Source organism: Mya arenaria, chromosome 13 (genome assembly GCF_026914265.1).
Source record: "Mya arenaria isolate MELC-2E11 chromosome 13, ASM2691426v1".
Classification (NCBI taxonomy): Eukaryota; Metazoa; Mollusca; class Bivalvia; order Myida; family Myidae; genus Mya; species Mya arenaria.
Window position 1 is genome coordinate 38,488,046 of NC_069134.1, and position 18,979 is coordinate 38,507,024.

Here is an 18,979-nt window from a genome sequence, read left to right on the forward strand (position 1 = left end):
ACGTGTATATTCACACTTAGTAATAGTGCTAATGTATCGTGTAAATAAACACTATGTTAAAGTCCTGATGTACCGTGTATACTAACACTAGGAATTAGTCCTGATGTACAGTGTATTCTAACACTAGGAATTAGTCCTGATGTACCGTGTATTCTAACACTAGGAATTAGTCCTGATGTACCGTGTATTCTAACCCTAGGAATTAGTCCTGATGTACCGTGTATACTAACACTAGGAATTAGTCCTGATGTACAGTGTATTCTAACACTAGGAATTAGTCCTGATGTACCGTGTATTCTAACACTAGGAATTAGTCCTGATGTACCGTGTATTCTAACCCTAGGAACTAGTCCTGATGTACAGTGTATACTTACACTAGGAATTAGTCCTGATGTACCGTGTATACTAACACTAGGAATTAGTCCTGATGTACCGTGTATTCTAACACTAGCAATTAGTGCTGATGTACCGTGTATTCTAACCCTAGGAATTAGTCCTGATGTACAGTGTATACTTACACTAGGAATTAGTCCTGATGTACCGTGTATACTAACACTAGGAATTAGTCCTGATGTACCGTGTATTCTAACCCTAGGAATTAGTCCTGATGTACCGTGTATTCTAACACTAGGAATTAGTTCTGATGTACCGTGTATTCTAACACTAGCAATTAGTCCTGATGTACCGTGTATTCTAACACTAGAAATTAGTCCTGATGTACCGTGTATTCTAACACTAGGAATTAGTCCTGATGTACCGTGTATACTAACACTAGGAATTAGTCCTGATGTACCGTGTATTCTAACACTAGCAATTAGTCCTGATGTACCGTGTATTCTAACCCTAGGAATTAGTCCTGATGTACCGTGTATACTAACACTAGGAATTAGTCCTGATGTACCGTGTATACTAACACTAGGAATTAGTCCTGATGTACCGTGTATTCTAACACTAGGAATTAGTCCTGATGTACCGTGTATTCTAACACTAGGAATTAGTCCTGATGTACCATGTATACTAACACTAGGAATTAGTCCTGATGTACCCTGTATTCTAACACTAGGAATTAGTCCTGATGTACCGTGTATTCTAACACTAGGAATTAGTCCTGATGTACCCTGTATTCTAACACTAGGAATTAGTCCTGATGTACCGTGTATTCTAACACTAGCAATTAGTCCTGATGTACCGTGTATTCTAACCCTAGGAATTAGTCCTGATGTAACCTGTATATTAACACTAGGAATTAGTCCTGATGTACCCTGTATTCTAACACTAGGAATTAGTCCTGATGTACCGTGTATTCTAACACTAGGAATTAGTCCTGATGTACAGTGTATTCTAACACTAGGAATTAGTCCTGATGTACAGTGTATTCTAACACTAGGAATTAGTCCTGATGTACAGTGTATTCTAACACTAGGAATTAGTCCTGATGTACAGTGTATTCTAACACTAGGAATTAGTCCTGATGTACCGTGTATACTAACACTAGGAATTAGTCCTGATGTACCGTGTATTCTAACACTAGCAATTAGTCCTGATGTACCGTGTATACTAACACTAGGAATTAGTCCTGATGTACAGTGTATTCTAACACTAGCAATTAGGCCTGATGTACCGTGTATTCTAACACTAGCAATTAGTCCTGATGTACCGTGTATTCTAACACTAGCAATTAGTCCTGATGTACCGTGTATTCTAACACTACCAATTAGTCCTGATGTACCGTGTATTCTAACACTAGCAATTAGTCCTGATGTACCGTGTATTCTAACACTAGCAATTAGTCCTGATGTACCGTGTATTCTAACACTAGGAATTAGTCCTGATGTACCGTGTATTCTAACACTAGGAATTAGTCCTGATGTACCGTGTATTCTAACACTAGGAATTAGTCCTGATGTACCGTGTATACTAACACTAGGAATTAGTTCTGATGTACAGTGTATTATAACACTAGGAATTAGTCCTGATGTACCGTGTATTCTAACACTAGGAATTAGTCCTGATGTACCGTGTATTCTAACACTAGCAATTAGTCCTGATGTACCGTGTATACTAACACTAGCAATTAGTCCTGATGTACCGTGTATTCTAACACTAGCAATTAGTCCTTATGTACCGTGTATTCTAACACTAGGAATTAGTCCTGATGTACCGTGTATTCTAACACTAGGAATTAGTCCTGATGTACCGTGTATACTAACACTAGGAATTAGTCCTGATGTACCGTGTATTCTAACACTAGGAATTAGTCCTGATGTACCGTGTATACTAACACTAGGAATTAGTCCTGATGTACCGTGTATTCTAACACTAGGAATTAGTCCTGATGTACCGTGTATTCTAACACTAGGAATTAGTCCTGATGTACCGTGTATTCTAACCCTAGCAATTAGTCCTGATGTACCGTGTATACTAACACTAGCAATTAGTCCTGATGTACCGTGTATTCTAGGAATTAGTCCTGATGTACCGTGTATGCTAACACTAGGAATTAGTCCTGATGTACCCTGTATTCTAACACTAGGAATTAGTCCTGATGTACCGTGTATTCTAACACTAGGAATTAGTCCTGATGTACCGTGTATACTAACACTAGGAATTAGTCCTGATGTACAGTGTATTCTAACACTAGGAATTAGTCCTGATGTACCGTGTATTCTAACACTAGGAATTAGTCCTGATGTACCGTGTATTTTAACACTAGGAATTAGTCCTGATGTACCGTGTATTCTAACACTAGGAATTAGTCCTGATGTACCGTGTATACTAACACTAGGAATTAGTCCTGATGTACCGTGTATTCTAACACTAGCAATTAGTCCTGATGTACCCTGTATTCTAACACTAGGAATTAGTCCTGATGTACCGTGTATTCTAACACTAGCAATTAGTCCTGATGTACCGTGTATACTAACACTAGGAATTAGTCCTGATGTACCCTGTATTCTAACACTAGGAATTAGTGCTGATGTACCGTGTATTCTAACACTAGCAATTAGTCCTGATGTACCGTGTATTCTAACACTAGCAATTAGTCCTGATGTACCGTGTATTCTAACACTAGCAATTAGTCCTGATGTACCGTGTATTCTAACCCTAGGAATTAGTCCTGATGTACCGTGTATGCTAACACTAGGAATTAGTCCTGATGTACCCTGTATTCTAACACTAGGAATTAGTCCTGATGTACCCTGTATTCTAACACTAGGAATTAGTCCTGATGTACCCTGTATTCTAACACTAGGAATTAGTCCTGATGTACCCTGTATTCTAACACTAGGAATTAGTCCTGATGTACCGTGTATACTAACACTAGGAATTAGTCCTGATGTACCCTGTATTCTAACACTAGGAATTAGTCCTGATGTACCGTGTATACTAACACTAGGACTTAGTCCTGATGTACCGTGTATACTAACACTAGGAATTAGTCCTGATGTACCGTGTATTCTAACACTAGGAATTAGTCTTGATGTACCCTGTATTCTAACACTAGGAATTAGTCCTGATGTACCCTGTATTCTAACACTAGGAATTAGTCCTGATGTACCGTGTATTCTAACACTAGGAAATAGTCCTGATGTACCGTGTATTCTAACACTAGAAATTAGTCCTGATGTACCGTGTATTCTAACACTAGAAATTAGTCCTGATGTACCGTGTATTCTAACACTAGAAATTAGTCCTGATGTACCCTGTATTCTAACACTAGGAATTAGTCCTGATGTACCGTGTATTCTAACACTAGGAATTAGTCCTGATGTACCGTGTATACTAACACTAGGAATTAGTCCTGATATACCGCGTATATGACCATTAAGAATAATTCCTTGGGTACATTGTATATTAACACTAAGCATAAGTGTATATGTACACAAAGTTTCAGCTTGATGTTCCGTATAAACAAAAACTAAAAATTAATCCTGATGTACCGTGTATATTAACATTAAGTATTAGTCCTGATGTACCGTGTATATTTACATTAGTATTAGTGTTAATGTACCGTGTATATTTACTCTAAGTATTAGTTCTGATGCACCGTGTATATTAACACTATGAATAATTCCTGATGTACCGTGACCACTAAGTATAATTGATTATGTACCGTGTATATTAACATTAAGTATTAGGGTTAAAGTAGCGTGTATATGGACACTATGAATTATTATTGTTGTAACCTTGCCATAATAGTCCTGATATAAATTGTAAAGTAACACTTTTTATAGTGTTAATGAACCCTGTATATTTACACTAAATCAAAGTCCTGATGTACCGTGTATATTGACAATTGACACAAAGTATTGGTCCTAATGTACCGTGTATAATGACACTAAGAATTGTCCTAATTTACTGTTTATATAAACACTAACATTGGTCTTGGTGTACCGTGTATATAACACTTAGTATTAGTCCTGATGTACCATTTATTTTAACACTAAGATTTAGTCTGGATGTACCGTGTATTTTGAAACTTAGTCTTGGTCCTGATGGATCGTGTACATAAAGAAAAAGTATAACTCCTGATGTCTTGTGTATATTAGCACTTAGTATTATTGCGCTAATGTACCGTGTATAAAAACTCTAAGTATAAGTCCTGATGAAACGTGTATATTTGCACTTAGAATAAGTACTGATTAACCGTGTATATTACGACAAATTCTTCGTCTTGATGTACGGTGTATAATAACACTTATTATTAGTATTAATGTAACGTGTATATTAACACTTAGAATTAGTCCGGATGTACCGTCTTCATTGATATTAAATATTAGTGCTGATGAACCGTGCATATTTAGACTAAATATTAGAGCTGATATACCACGTATATAAACACAAGTATTATTCCTGTAGTACCGTGTATATTGAGAATTAGAATTAGTCCTGATATACCGTTTATATTAAAACTAATTACTAGTCCTGATATACCGTTATATTGAGTCTTAGTATTATTTCTGATGTACCGTGTATATTGACACTAGGAGTTAGTCCTGATAAACTGTGTATATGAACACAAAATATTAGTCCTGATTTACTGTGTATATGAACACTCATTATTATTCCTGATAAACCGTGTATATGAACACTAATTATTAGTCCTGATTTACCGTGTACATTGACACTAAGTATTGTTTATGCTGTACCGTTTGCATTGTTTTCAGAATGTGATGAGTTCCATTATGGTATCGATTGCTCACAAGTATGCAGTTGCATTCACGGGTCATGTGACAGGAAGAGAGGTTATTTTAATGTTATGTATTTTTGTTATAAAATTGTCAATTTTACACTAATTAATCGCAAATGTTAAGCATTCTTGATAAATCAAATTTAGCGCAAATAATTGTAATATGACGTTTGTTTCCGTCATTGAACATATGTATAACCTAAAAGATAGGTTTGTTTGCATTGATTGCATTTAAACCTTTTTTTAATTTATGTTTTTGCCCAAAAGTATTTGTATGTGCATGCTCAAGGATGTGAATGCAATATCGGATGGATGGGAGAAAGCTGTGACGTAGACATAGATGAATGTGCCGCCGGAACAAAGGAATGTGATAAAGAAAACACCGTTTGTATCAACACGCCTGGCGACGCCTTTTGTGTCTGTGAAGGAGGGTTTGTGTTGAAGTAGGTAGTTGGAGGAATATAAATATAAATGACAGAAATTGCCACCTTTGTGATTCAAATCGTATTGGTGATGAATTTCATTATTTGTTAGAGTGTAGTTATTTCACTAACGAAAGGCGACGTTTCATTGATAACTGTAATTTTAGAACTCCGAATATATTGTCATTTAAACGTGTTATGAAATTAAACCCAGAATGTATTATGTTTTCAAAGTTGTGTAAATTTATGAAATGTATCATTAAAAAAGTCAATTATAGAATATAATGTACTCCTCTTTATACCATGATGTTAATTACTATTATGATTAAAGTTCATTTTTCAAAGCCTCTTTATGTGTAACTGTATAATATGTTCATTGCAATTCTCATTTTGTCATGCATGTATGACATGAGTGTACTGAATAAACTTGTTGTAAACTTGTTGTAAACTTGTTAAACGAGACAACATTAAAATGTAAAGGTGAGAATCGTGTTATAACCAGACTACTCAACAGCGCATATAGTAGTTGTTTTCGAAATCAGGCTTGTACATTACGGACTAAAACAATAACTAAACGATACTGAAAGCATACACTGTACTGTTATATCTTTTTTTTTAAAGTGACACTCTTATTCAAAATCAATAATCAATACATACAGATGTAAAACAGGTTATGAGTGATAAACCTTCAACAACTACCTAAATAATGCAATTATCACAATTAACAAGGTTATAATCGTATATTTAATAGATGAAAACGCAAACATATTAAATGATTGGCAAATGCTAAAAGATTAACTGCAGTCTACTATTGTCTTATAAGGTAGCAATACCGTGTTTTCTGCAAATTTCTCTTTTAAAACGGTATACTTCATTAGCATAATTGTTTTCGACATGTGTTCATCAGTTTTGGTATTATCAGACAATTTCATTAAATGTGTTACATCTTACTTGGAAATAAAAGCGCATCTTTAATAGATGTATGTTAAATTATTTACTTTAATGCATTTGGATTGTCATAATCTGAAAATATTACTGATTGTGCCTTCATAACAATAATTAAAACATTATCGAAAAAATATATTTTAAAGTGAATTATTTTCAGATATCAATGAATGCAGTGATAGTAAAATGAATACCTGTGTGCAAGGGTGCGTAAACACAATTGGGTCATATAGGTGTGAATGTCACAACGGGTTCATCTTGAGAAATGGATCATGTGAAGGTACATACGTTTGGTAATGGTGTCTGCTGTTTACTAACAATAGCTGATTAACAGTTTATATCATATTCTTTCATAAAAGTGTACCCTGATATACACGCAGATCCGAAGTTAAACATAATATCAAAGTCGGTTTGATTTATGCAATTCGTATGTCGTTTTTTGTTTATTCTACAATGACCCTCTGGCTGTTCCATTTTGGTGTTGAACTATATTGCAGATATAAATGAATGTGAAAAGCACAACGAATGCGATCACTGGTGCGAAAACACAGCCGGAAGTTATCGGTGCTCGTGTAGAGGGGGATACAAGCTCGATCTATCAGACAGGAGGTCATGCATACGTATGCCACTATGCCATTGTACTGTTTTGAAATATGTACTTTGAACCATCCCAATTGACTCGCCTTCATATACACAATATATTTAGAAATGTAATGGTCTCTCCTTTAGAGGGCATCCATATTACCTGGTCAAACACTAAAACATTTTGAAATACCTTATAATGAAACCCTAAGTTGTTAAATATTTTTATACAATTGGATTAGTATATTTTATGTTTTTTTCAAAGCTGATGAAGAATGCAATCAAACAGAAGGAGGAGACAAACATTGTGAAGAAAACCAGCATTGTTTGATTCTGGACGGAAATCAAACATGTGAATGCCTCCCTGGATTTGAAACTTTGGCCAATTCTTCTTCCTGCAAAGGTGACATAAAAAAACACTATTAAGATGTAAGACGTTTGACCACCTTTTGCATACTAGATAAAATATATACATATATATCAACGAGACAAAACAATGAATAACTACTCTATGGATAAAGAACGGGTAGCTTGGACGCCAGCTGAAGATTTTTTTTATTACATTCTAGAATTGAAATAGAAAACACCAACAAGCCACAAACTAGTAAAAGAACGTTTTGGTTTAATTTATGCGCCTGCTTGACATCAATAAAAAGCGAAACAAAGTAAAATAGTAACTTCATATACCTTTATTAAATCCGCGACCCTAACGAAAATAATCATGCGTAATCATTCTATTTCTTCTTAGACAAAGATGAGTGTACAGGCGAGGCCAGCCCTTGTGAACAGACTTGCACAAACACTAATGGCAGTTTTGTTTGTAGCTGTACTGCAGGTTTTACTCTGTCCAGTGACACATTTTCCTGCATGGGTTTGTATATGCAGATATTTTGCAGAAAACTTTTGTCAATACTTTTATTTTGTCTGAATCTTAATTAGGTAAGTCTCTGAGTTTAGATATGTCCCAATTGTAATATTAAACCGATACGACAACTTTTTAATCAAGTCAAATACATAAGAACTTTAACGTAACGAGTCACATGAATAGTAATGTTTCATATTCACACGGAGGTATTTTTAAAACTCATCACTCACCAGAAAGACACTATTGTTGCCCGAACATTCATTAGTACGAGGAAATACGTACATAATAACAGTTTTTTGATTTTATCAACCAGAATGTGAGGACGGATTCCACGGTGACAATTGTACGTTAAAATGCACTTGTTCGAAACAATCGACCGAACGCTGTGATCCAAATTCAGGGAATTGCACATGCAAAAACGGCTGGTCAGGAAACGATTGCAAGGACGACATTGATGAATGTGAAAACAAAACAATTTGTCAAGACAACTCATATTGTTCAAATACAAACGGCAGCTATCGATGTATTTGTAACAATGGATATATTAAGAACAGTGCCGGAATATGTACAGGTAACCTATTTCACACTATATATGTGGTTCTAGATTACATTCGAACCACAAATTTTTCCAGTGAACTCGTGTTTCACTGAGCGTTTCAATGTGGTATTTCCATCATATATTAATATAGTTATTTAGTGTTTTTTCTAAGGTTGTGTCTCTTTCAGTTTTTCTTAGCCATTGTCTTGTGTCTTCGAATACTGCCAATAGGCTGCCGTCATTTGAATAAAGAAATATGGTACTTTTTCGGATTAAATGTAGAAATACTAAACCCCATGCATATATACATATATATATAAATATATATATATATATATATATATATATATATATATATATATATATATATATATATATATATATATGTATGATACATTATACAGAACAGAACAGAAATTATAATTTTATATGTTATAAGTACCATACCGCCTTTTTCTTGTAGATTGCAGATCAGGTATGTTCGGACAAAATTGCCAAAACACATGCGACTGTATTACTGAGAACACGGACCTGTGTGATCACGTGACGGGCGACTGTAAATGTCAACAGGTTCGGAAACCATTTCTTATCTATTTAAATATGTACTAAAAAAGAATGAAATACATATGTTATTTTAAATACATGCCTTATATAATGCAATTTTATTACATATTAACTAGTAGCTTTTAGTCAGAATTAAAACTGATTGATAACTTGACTGATTAAAAGTGATGAAGATCAGAAAATAAATGGGGTTATGATAATATTTAATAGAACTACTATGGTTCTTCTACTTCTACTAGTTTTATCGAAGTATACTTGTTAATGGAAGTAAGATTGTTCAAAAGGAAGTAAATAATCAGCAGTCCACTCTTTTTTGCAGGGTTGGTCTGGAGGTAAATGCACTGATGACGTTGATGAATGTAAAGGAAGAACTGATTATTGCAGCACAACACCTAACTCTAATTGCATTAACTCAATTGGTAGCTACAAATGTGAATGTGACCAGGGATTCTTTGAAAACGGTCCACGTTGCGATGGTAACAAACGACGGTTTCTTAGTTATATGCAATAAATTTATGATATTTTTTACTAAACCTATTATATTAACGGATCAGAAGATACTGTTATTAATCATTAATAATTCTGGTTGTTAATGAGTTCGTATTGTATACTATAATTGTCATTTGATAAATACGATACCCGACATTTGACACAAAAAGATACACGTATTGCCATTTGATACATACATACAGCTACCCCTTTGGACATTTGACACATACATATAAACATTTAATGTTGAAACAGTAGGATACAAGTACAGATGTTTACAATAATTAAATAAGATACTCGTATTGACATTTGATACATACAGATAGACGTGTTGACGTTTGAAAAATTAATGCATCGCTTTAACATTATGTTGTAGAAGATTACCCAGATATTATATTGTTATAATTATACAAAAGTACGTGCATAAAAGTAAAAGAAAAATTTAAATTAAATAAATAAATTGAAATAATAATTTACTTACTTCAAGTCAATGTTTTAGATATCGATGAATGTACACTAAACCATAACTGTACTCTCCCTGGCCAAGAATGTGTAAACAGGCAAGGAAGCTACTCCTGTGAGTGTAAGACGGGGTACAATAGTGACGGTCTTTCATGCATAAGTAAGTAAAACATTTGCATAGTGTTCCGTTTGCTCAACATTTCCATTAATGTCATCATTACATCTTTATATTTCATATTTTTGTTTTTAAGATTTACTAATTGAATTGGGAAAACGTAACAACTGCTACATTTAATAATTTAAAAGTGGTTTCCAACCGATCGCGTATTTGAGTATACTCAAAAAACATTTTAGAAGCTCTGAATTGGTAAATGTTCCCATGGCTCTGCTTTAAAGCAATTTTGCATAAGAATTTCCGCTTAGCGTTACTTTAGAAATATGTACATTTTTCCTTTATCAAGTGTGCAGCAACAGTACCTATGGGAACAACTGCTCCTTGCTTTGTACCTGCAACGTAACTAACACGGAGGTTGTTTCGGACTTTCAAAGTTGCCAAACTGAAAACGGACAGTGCACATGTAAACAAGAATGGGAAGGCAAAGATTGTGATAGGGATAAAAATGAATGTCTGAACGACACAATTTGTTCAGGGGTTGAAAACGCTGGTTGCCATAACTTGCATGGGAACTACTCTTGTGACTGTTTGAGAGATTATGAACATGTAAACGGAACCTGTATTAGGCGTAAGTGACACACAAATCATGTTGTTTACGCTGCTTGTTATAATATATTTGTTTTTGATAAATGTTCTTTTCCGTAAGAACGTGCTTGTTTTGATATTTGTTTTTACACCATACGCACTATGTTATAAAATAGTAAAAGTATATTTCATTTAGGTTACTTTGTCCTTTCAGATAACAAAACAGCAGAGGTGTGTGAGGCGAACTGCAACCATTGCGTGTTAAAAGATGGAATAGCCATTTGCAGGTAACCCATTTCTACGCATCATTGTATTGTAGCAGTGCTAACTGTCGCAACGATGAAATCGTCGCGGTATATCCCAAATCGAATTAGATTCAGATAAAAATGTATTGCATTCTAACCTACTTTAATTCGTATATAAATTAACTTCTTTCTCAGGTTTGGGTGATTTTACCATACGACAACGGTACCTAAGGGTACAACAAAAAGTTGTTATATGGTTAATATCATACAAACCAAAAGATTCACGAAATCTCTTTTTGATAGACCCTCTATATATATCCCCTGTATACAGAAACATTTCTGTATTTTCTTACAAGTGTCTAACACTGTCATAGTTTCACTTTATGTTGAAGGCACTGACACATTATCTCTAACGGTTATTACTAGTATAATGGCTCCCCGCAGCACATTATCATTTACAGTAATTACTAGTATATTGGCTCCCCGCAGCACATTATCTTTTACGGTAATTACTAGTATAATGGCTGTCCCCAGCGCATTATCTTTTACGGTAATTACTAGTGTAATGGCTCCCCGCATCACACTATCTTTTACGGTAATTACTAGTATAATGGCTCCCCGCACCACACTATCTTTTACGGAAATTACTAGTATAATGGCTCTCCGCAGCACATTATTTTTAAAACTATGACACAGGCAAATGTAAAGACTTGCCAGAATGTTCAAGAAGAAATTTAAAGTAAAATTATGAAGTTGGATAAGTTATGTTAATATAAGTAACAACTTTGAAAGCACCTGCGTATCCCACTTTTAAATCTTTGTCTAGAAATATATGTTGCTGTGTTTTTCTTTTTTCAGAACGGAACCAGGCAGTATGATTTTATCTATTATAATCGATTTGATGTTTTTTCATTCTTATCATTCTTTAAAAATGTCACTCATGATCCACGTACTGTTACATAAATGGAAACATAGTGTCTGTTTATTGAAATGTTACAGCGCTGAATCAGAGAAAATATTTAAAAACCGAACTGTGCCCCTAAAATATAAAAAAAAGAAACTTGTTTTGATAACTGTAAAACTATACATTCTGCATTTAGACTGGACTCTAGAGATAGTAGTAGGAACTGCTATTGGAAGTGCTGCTCTTCTGATAATACTGATGCTTATTTTTGGTTGTCTACTTCGACGGTGGAGAAATGGACAAACTGAGAAACGACTTGGCGCCAGGTAAGTATATTTAATAAGTAATGTGATTAAACATCAGTTGTTAAATCGTCTGATTTGAGAAAGAAAATGTCTATGCATGTTAATAGATTCTGCATCGTTGTAGTCGCCGTGGTCGTTGTATTCGGTCGTGCATTTATAATTATTTGACTTTGTTTCTATCTATTAAAGACAATAGCAAACACATTTACTACTGATAGAATGCGAATGTAAGCGACTTCTTTCAGAATTTGTTTTTATAAACAATTAAGCCGTTGTTTTCTCGGAAGGGGTTATCCAATCTGTTTGATTTTGTAGAACAAATATGACAATGAAACGAGGTTGATTTCGCTTCAGGGCCGGACCAACCTCTGTGAGTAAGGAAGGAAAGACTGACAGGGGCACTTACCTTGGCAAGAGTGTGAACGGTTAGTATTCTTGAAAACAAAAAAGTTTAATCAGTAAGTTCAAGCACTTAAAATTGAAACCATTCTTAAAGCAAGGTTATAAATGTATTACTTAACACCATTTTAATATTTGATGATATTAGAAAAAATCAAAAAAGCTACTTTATGCAATTATATCAGACAGCCCCCAAATAGCCTCGGTGTGATTGAGACAGTTTATTGACAATTAAGAAATTGCAAGACGGGCAGAAATTACAGAACCGAAACAATATGGCTTTGTTCAATTTCTGCCCCTCTTAGTATTCGTTGGTGTTTGAATTATATGTATACATGGGTGTTGTTTTAGCCCCTACACCAGGTCAATCGAGTGATGAGTGCTATCTCACGTGGAGAAGTATGCTTTCATCTACGAACACGGTTAGTTTAAGACTTGTTGTTTAATTGGTATGTCTATAATCATAACTTTTCATCTGGAGATTTTATTATGAAATACAGCATTTTAAAAGCGCAATTCTGTTTTTCAGTATTGAATATGTTTATAATGTGAACGGTTAAGAATATGTCCAGCGATATATGGATATCAACATTGTAATAACTATATATATATAAGCAAAATTAGCGTTTAAAACATGCTATGCAAAAAAGACGATGGTTTAAATCACAAGCTTTTTTAATTAAAACACACACCAGTTTGAAAGTAAAATAGCTCTCGATCCTTAATTTAAAAGAAGTTTATTTCTTCTATAGAGTTCTGTGTCATAAAAAACACAAACCTTTACAACTTTGTTTCAGTACGAAGTGATTCGTCACATACCACGTCCAAAGCAAGCGTCGGCAGTAAATGACGTTTTTACGTGACTTCACAATGATGACTATTTTAAACGTTTGTGATAATCACCTTTAAACCACAATATAATTAGCGATTATATGAGCTGATAGTCTTTTCAACATCCGTATCACCATGATCTATATTCTAATAACTTAATATTACAGTAATGTCTATATTTATTACTTTTATCCAAAAGGAATTCTCAGACTCTTCAAATGCACCCTGTTGTTCATTGAAAGAATATGTACGTGACTTTTTACCAACGTTTTCACCAATCGTTTAGTTTGATCAACTACATTAAATGAGCTTCAGAGATTAAATGTAACTATATTCAGAATATCACCTGGACTTTTGAAATTAAACACAATTGTTTAACAACATCACCCAGAATCAATCACTTCCGTTGGTTATTCATACTTCACCTGGTACTCTTGTTAATAAGAATCAGGACTCCTCACTGAACCACTTTTGTTTGCTGTTGATACGTCTCCTGGTAATCTTGTAATAAAAGCAAATACAACACACTTAATCACTTCCGTTAGCTATTTACACCTTTCATGATACATGGCTTCTATTAATCAGAATCACAGCAACACACTTAATCACTCCCGTAAGCTTTTTACACCTTCCATGGTACATGGCTTCTATTAATCAGAATCACAGCAACACACTTAATCACTTCCGTTAGCTATATACACCTTTCATAGTACATGACTTCTTTTAATCAGAATCACAGCAACACACTTAATCCCTTCCGTTAGCTATTTACACCTTACATGGTTCATGGTTCGTAAGTTAATCAGAATCACACCACTACAGTTAATCACTTCCGTCTGCTGTTTACATCTTACATGGTACCTGGTTTTTAAGTTAATCATAATCTCATTAACACATTTAATCACTTCCGTCTGCTGTTTACACCTTACATTGTACATCATTCCTTAATTAATTAGAATCAGAGCAACACATTTAATCACTTCCGTCAGCTGTTTATTTCTTGCATGGTACCCTGTTCCTCTGTTAACCAGAATGACAGCAACAAACTAATATCTTTTGTAGGCTATTTGCACCTTTCATGGTACATGGCTTCTGTTAATCACAATCACAGCAGCATACTTTATCACTTCTGTTAGCTGTATTCACCTAACGTTTATTAATCAAAATCACAGCAAAACACTTAATCACTTCCATCTGCTGTACACATTTTAGCTGGTACTGTTATTAACCAGAATCAAAATCCACACTAAAATCACATCCGTTTGCAATTCATACTCTAGCTGCTACTGTTTGTACTTAAGTTTGATTGATTTTGTGTAAATTTGATATTGCTTTTGTTAAAGATGCACTCTTATTCCCAAATAAGATTACCAAATTTAATAAAGTTGTTTTAATTTATCAAAATGGATGAATAAATGTCGAAAACAATGGGTTTTATGAAGGATACCGAGTTTGATTTGAAAGAAATGAGCATAAGACACGGTATTTCTACCTAAAGAAACTATAGTAGACCGCAGTTAATATTTTAGCATTCACCAATCATTTAATATATGTGCACTTTCTGCTATTAAATACTTGGTTAAATCTTGTTATTAGTAATTAATATTTTCCATAAATGCATTATTTAGTAAGTGGTTAAAGGTATATATGCCAAAATTGAGTGTCATTTTAAATAAAACATTTTCTTATTTTCTGTTTTTATAATTATTCGTCGTTTCTTTTTTCCTCAGAGCTATTTTTATGAATATAATTTGATCACATAATGCTCATGTTTCAAAGAGTAATATATCGAAAACGTATTTTAGTATTACACTACTATAGCACACATATTGCTATTGATGTGTTATCCAACATTTTATAATGACTGTCACATCACTAGTTGGTAATAAATCAACATAAATTAAAAAAAAAATATGTGATAGTCACGCGATGCACAATCGCGGGAAAAAGACTTAATAGCCAACGGCATTTCATTGGCTGGCTACACCACGTGATGCTTAATTTAGAAATTGACCTATTGACGAAGAAACACTACAAGGAACCAACTAATTGAACCCACACCATTGTAAACTGCAATAAATCTTATAAAAAAAATTATGTACCATAAAATATTATTTATATTAAGTAACTCTATATAGTTTTGTTCTGCTATAGAAATTCGTTCTCCTGAAACTATTATTGTTTCAACCCGCGAGATAGAATCATAAACACAATAGGTATCTCAAAAGAAACAAGCGCATGTCAATAATCCCCGAAATGTATAATTAACACATAATTAACATCGATATGTCTATTCTGACACAAAAATGTGAAAATTTAATATTGAATTGATGATTCCTTACTTATTAATCTAATACTATTTGAACATTGAAGTGCATTATCAAACTGCCTGAACTACCTGAATATAACTGAATTTATGGTGCTGCTGCTGCTGGAGCTGCTGCTGCTGCTGATGACGACGACGATGACGACGACGACGACGACGATGACGATGATGAAGATGATGATGATGATGATGATGATGATGATGATGATGATGATGATGATGATGAAGAAAATAAAAGCCTGGAATAAATTATCATGCAGGAATCATACTATTATGAATCCCGGCGCCAAAACGAATTGTCCGTTGCGATGATTAAATTATGCGTGTGTGATATGATATTTTTGAAATCAGGAAGAAATATTAATTTGCTATCATAATATTCATAGATTAAACCTGAGAAACAAAATACCATTTTCACGAGAGTAGTAAGACTTGGAGGCTTTGTAGACTGGCCCTGGCTTTGTTTATACATTCTTTAATTGGCATTACAAAACGAATGTTTGTTTCGAACGCATACCGAATTTTAGATGATGTTTCCGTATTCAAAGACTTTAATAATGTAATCGATAAGGTTACATTACAGATTATATTGTGCAGTAAATGTGGCTTGGTAGTCAGTGACTATACGGGACCTTTACGTTACCGTCGAAATACTTTCGCTCCAACGTCGGATGAACACTCGCGACTGCGCATAATATTGATTGGAATCGGCTGGATTTTTATTTTCGATTTAGCGGACAGATTGACCAAATAATTATTCGAGAAATATCAGGATATTGGAAACTTGAATATAACTTGTGCTAATTCATATCTAGTATGTAGGTACTGGTTTCGATTGTCATTTGCATACAAGCCGATAGTGGGTTTCTCCAAAATCTAAAAATAGCGCATACTTTTATGTGTTATAAGCATTAAGCAGAGAAGAGTGTACATTTGGCAAGAAGTGTGCTTTGGTCGGGACTATAACTCAATGGACAGGATATGCAAAGCAAATCAATAACACATCTAACACTTCTGTCACCTGTAAAAATACAGTGTACAGTGATATCATTTCTGTTTTTCAGTGCCTAAGCCTACCGCTAATCCAACTAGCCAAGTATTATTGACAGTGAATGGTTATATATAAACAAACAAAAGGGTCTATGTTCTTCAAAGCGTTAATAAATATAACAAATACATTACTACTATGTCTCCCCCTTCTATTAGCGATATGTCGGACAATTTTAGCCAGAATACACCAATGGAGATTATAAGTATCTTCCATGGCCGAGAGTGTTAGATAGGTGCATTCCGACCCGAGCGTAGGGTGTTTTGCGGAAACGACGTTTACCGAGTGTTCGCAAAACACCCTGCACGAGGGTCGGTATGAACCTGTCGTACACGAGCGGCTATGGTAGATGCTTTTTCTCCAACCTCAGTTAAACAAAATTAAGTAAAATTGTATTTTTTCGCTGAAAATCTTTTGTGCTATGTGAAAATAATTGCGAATGGATATGCGATAATTCGTGGTTGTCATGGATATGGGCGCAGTGATTCAGATTATGTTAATAGTCAAATCAGTCTTTAAATAGTTCTAAGTTATATTTGTTTAAAGGTTGTTGTCTTGTCGCGTTGTGTCTCATATTAAGTGCTTGTTTTATCTTGATTATTGTGCCTTTAAATTGCCCCTATAGTTTCCACCGTTTGATCATGAACTTCGTTTTCTAACAAATGCGTATCCTTTTGTTTTATCTCAGTATTTAAACTGTACGACATTTACGGCCGACCTGCTTGCTTTTGGATTAAGATTGGCAAGAACAAACTATACATTGGAAACTACTAGGACGCTAGCTGAACATTTCAAGACTATTTGGTGGATATGGACCGTTAATGCTTTTAGTAAAAATACGTTTGCTTCTAATTAGAACTAAGAGTGGACAGAAAGCTCTGAAGCAAAGCAGAGACGTAGCTGCTGAAACATGTTTGTTTAAATATCAATGGGTTTGTTATGCCAATGTTTTTATCCGCCTTTCTAGTCGAAAGGATTTAAACGTTGATACCTTTTATGATAATAAGTATATCACTTTAAAGTCATATGTTCTATACGGGTTAATATGACATATTCGAGATAACCCAACATTTCCAGGGCCAAATTTCACTATCCCATGTACGTTACAAACCTTTAGTCGCTATATTTAAACATGAACTTTAGATTTATTGTAGAAGCTATTTTCGTACGAAGTGACTGATACAAGCGTTTGTCTTTTTTAATTCGCACACCGACATTTGCGGTAATTGATGATCTTTGTTTAATAAATTCAATTTGAATATCTTTTGATAATATATGACGTTTTCAGGTGACGAACAGCAGATAAACAAAACACTCCGCTCTACAAATAAACACTTTAAGTAGTATAATAGAACTGTTTGATTTTTTGCATGGATGAGGAAGTTACATCATTCAACAATGTAAACGAAAACAAGATTGGTATATCTTTGATAAAGAGTTGGTATTTGCCAAATTGCTCCCATATTTTCCAATTTTTTTACATAAGGTGTATGTATAAACCAACAAAAACGACGGGAAACAAGCCACCTAATTTTGCCAACTCTTTTGAGTCTAATGGTTTTGTTTAGACGTTGACTTAAAATTTACATCGAAAAGATACAATAATTTAAACACTTAAATTCTAAAGAAGCAAATATATATGTGTATATGTGTATTTAATTACTTTTTAATGAATTTAAATTGCAATATAAACATCTGTAAAATGTTAATTGACAACAAAGAAGATAAGAAACAACCTTTGTGCTTCTTGATCGATTCGAACGTCAAACTCAAAACCTTTAGAAGATTTATATTCCTGTGTTTATCAAAACAGGCTTAATCATTCAAATTGAAGTTTAAGTTGAGGTGTTCTTTTTGGGACCTCGACGGCACAATACTTGAAATCAAACACGCACTAACTAACAAACACAACACCTCAAGACAACACACGTTAAACAAATATAAAATTACCGCCACTGGTATATGTAAGCTTTAGTGAAAAAAGACGGTAATGGAACGGGAAGACATAAAAACAAATATTTTAATATAAAATTAAAGCTGTGAACAAGTTTTTTTTGCGCTTATAGACCTTTGTGTGTGTTTCTTTTCAACCATAGACGACTGTCAATACTGCTTGGTGAGTTAGATTCGTGGATTCAGTCACTGTGAATACAGGAGTGTATT

General features: G+C 34.1%; 1 protein-coding gene across 1 annotated transcript in view; it reads left to right on the forward strand.

Moving 5' to 3' along the window:
- Window positions 1-18,979, forward strand: part of LOC128215244 (fibrillin-1-like) — a 52,060-nt gene that overhangs the window by 10,456 nt on the left and 22,625 nt on the right. The window contains exons 21-34 of the mRNA XM_052921952.1: window positions 5,481-5,634; window positions 6,705-6,838; window positions 7,056-7,178; window positions 7,406-7,543; window positions 7,889-8,011; window positions 8,319-8,576; window positions 9,007-9,113; window positions 9,427-9,583; window positions 10,096-10,218; window positions 10,520-10,801; window positions 10,973-11,045; window positions 11,862-11,875; window positions 12,104-12,233; window positions 12,567-12,637. Of these exons, the coding sequence (XP_052777912.1) occupies window positions 5,481-5,634; window positions 6,705-6,838; window positions 7,056-7,178; window positions 7,406-7,543; window positions 7,889-8,011; window positions 8,319-8,576; window positions 9,007-9,113; window positions 9,427-9,583; window positions 10,096-10,218; window positions 10,520-10,801; window positions 10,973-11,045; window positions 11,862-11,875; window positions 12,104-12,233; window positions 12,567-12,637 (1,887 nt within the window). The remainder of the gene's footprint in view (window positions 1-5,480; window positions 5,635-6,704; window positions 6,839-7,055; window positions 7,179-7,405; window positions 7,544-7,888; window positions 8,012-8,318; window positions 8,577-9,006; window positions 9,114-9,426; window positions 9,584-10,095; window positions 10,219-10,519; window positions 10,802-10,972; window positions 11,046-11,861; window positions 11,876-12,103; window positions 12,234-12,566; window positions 12,638-18,979) is intronic.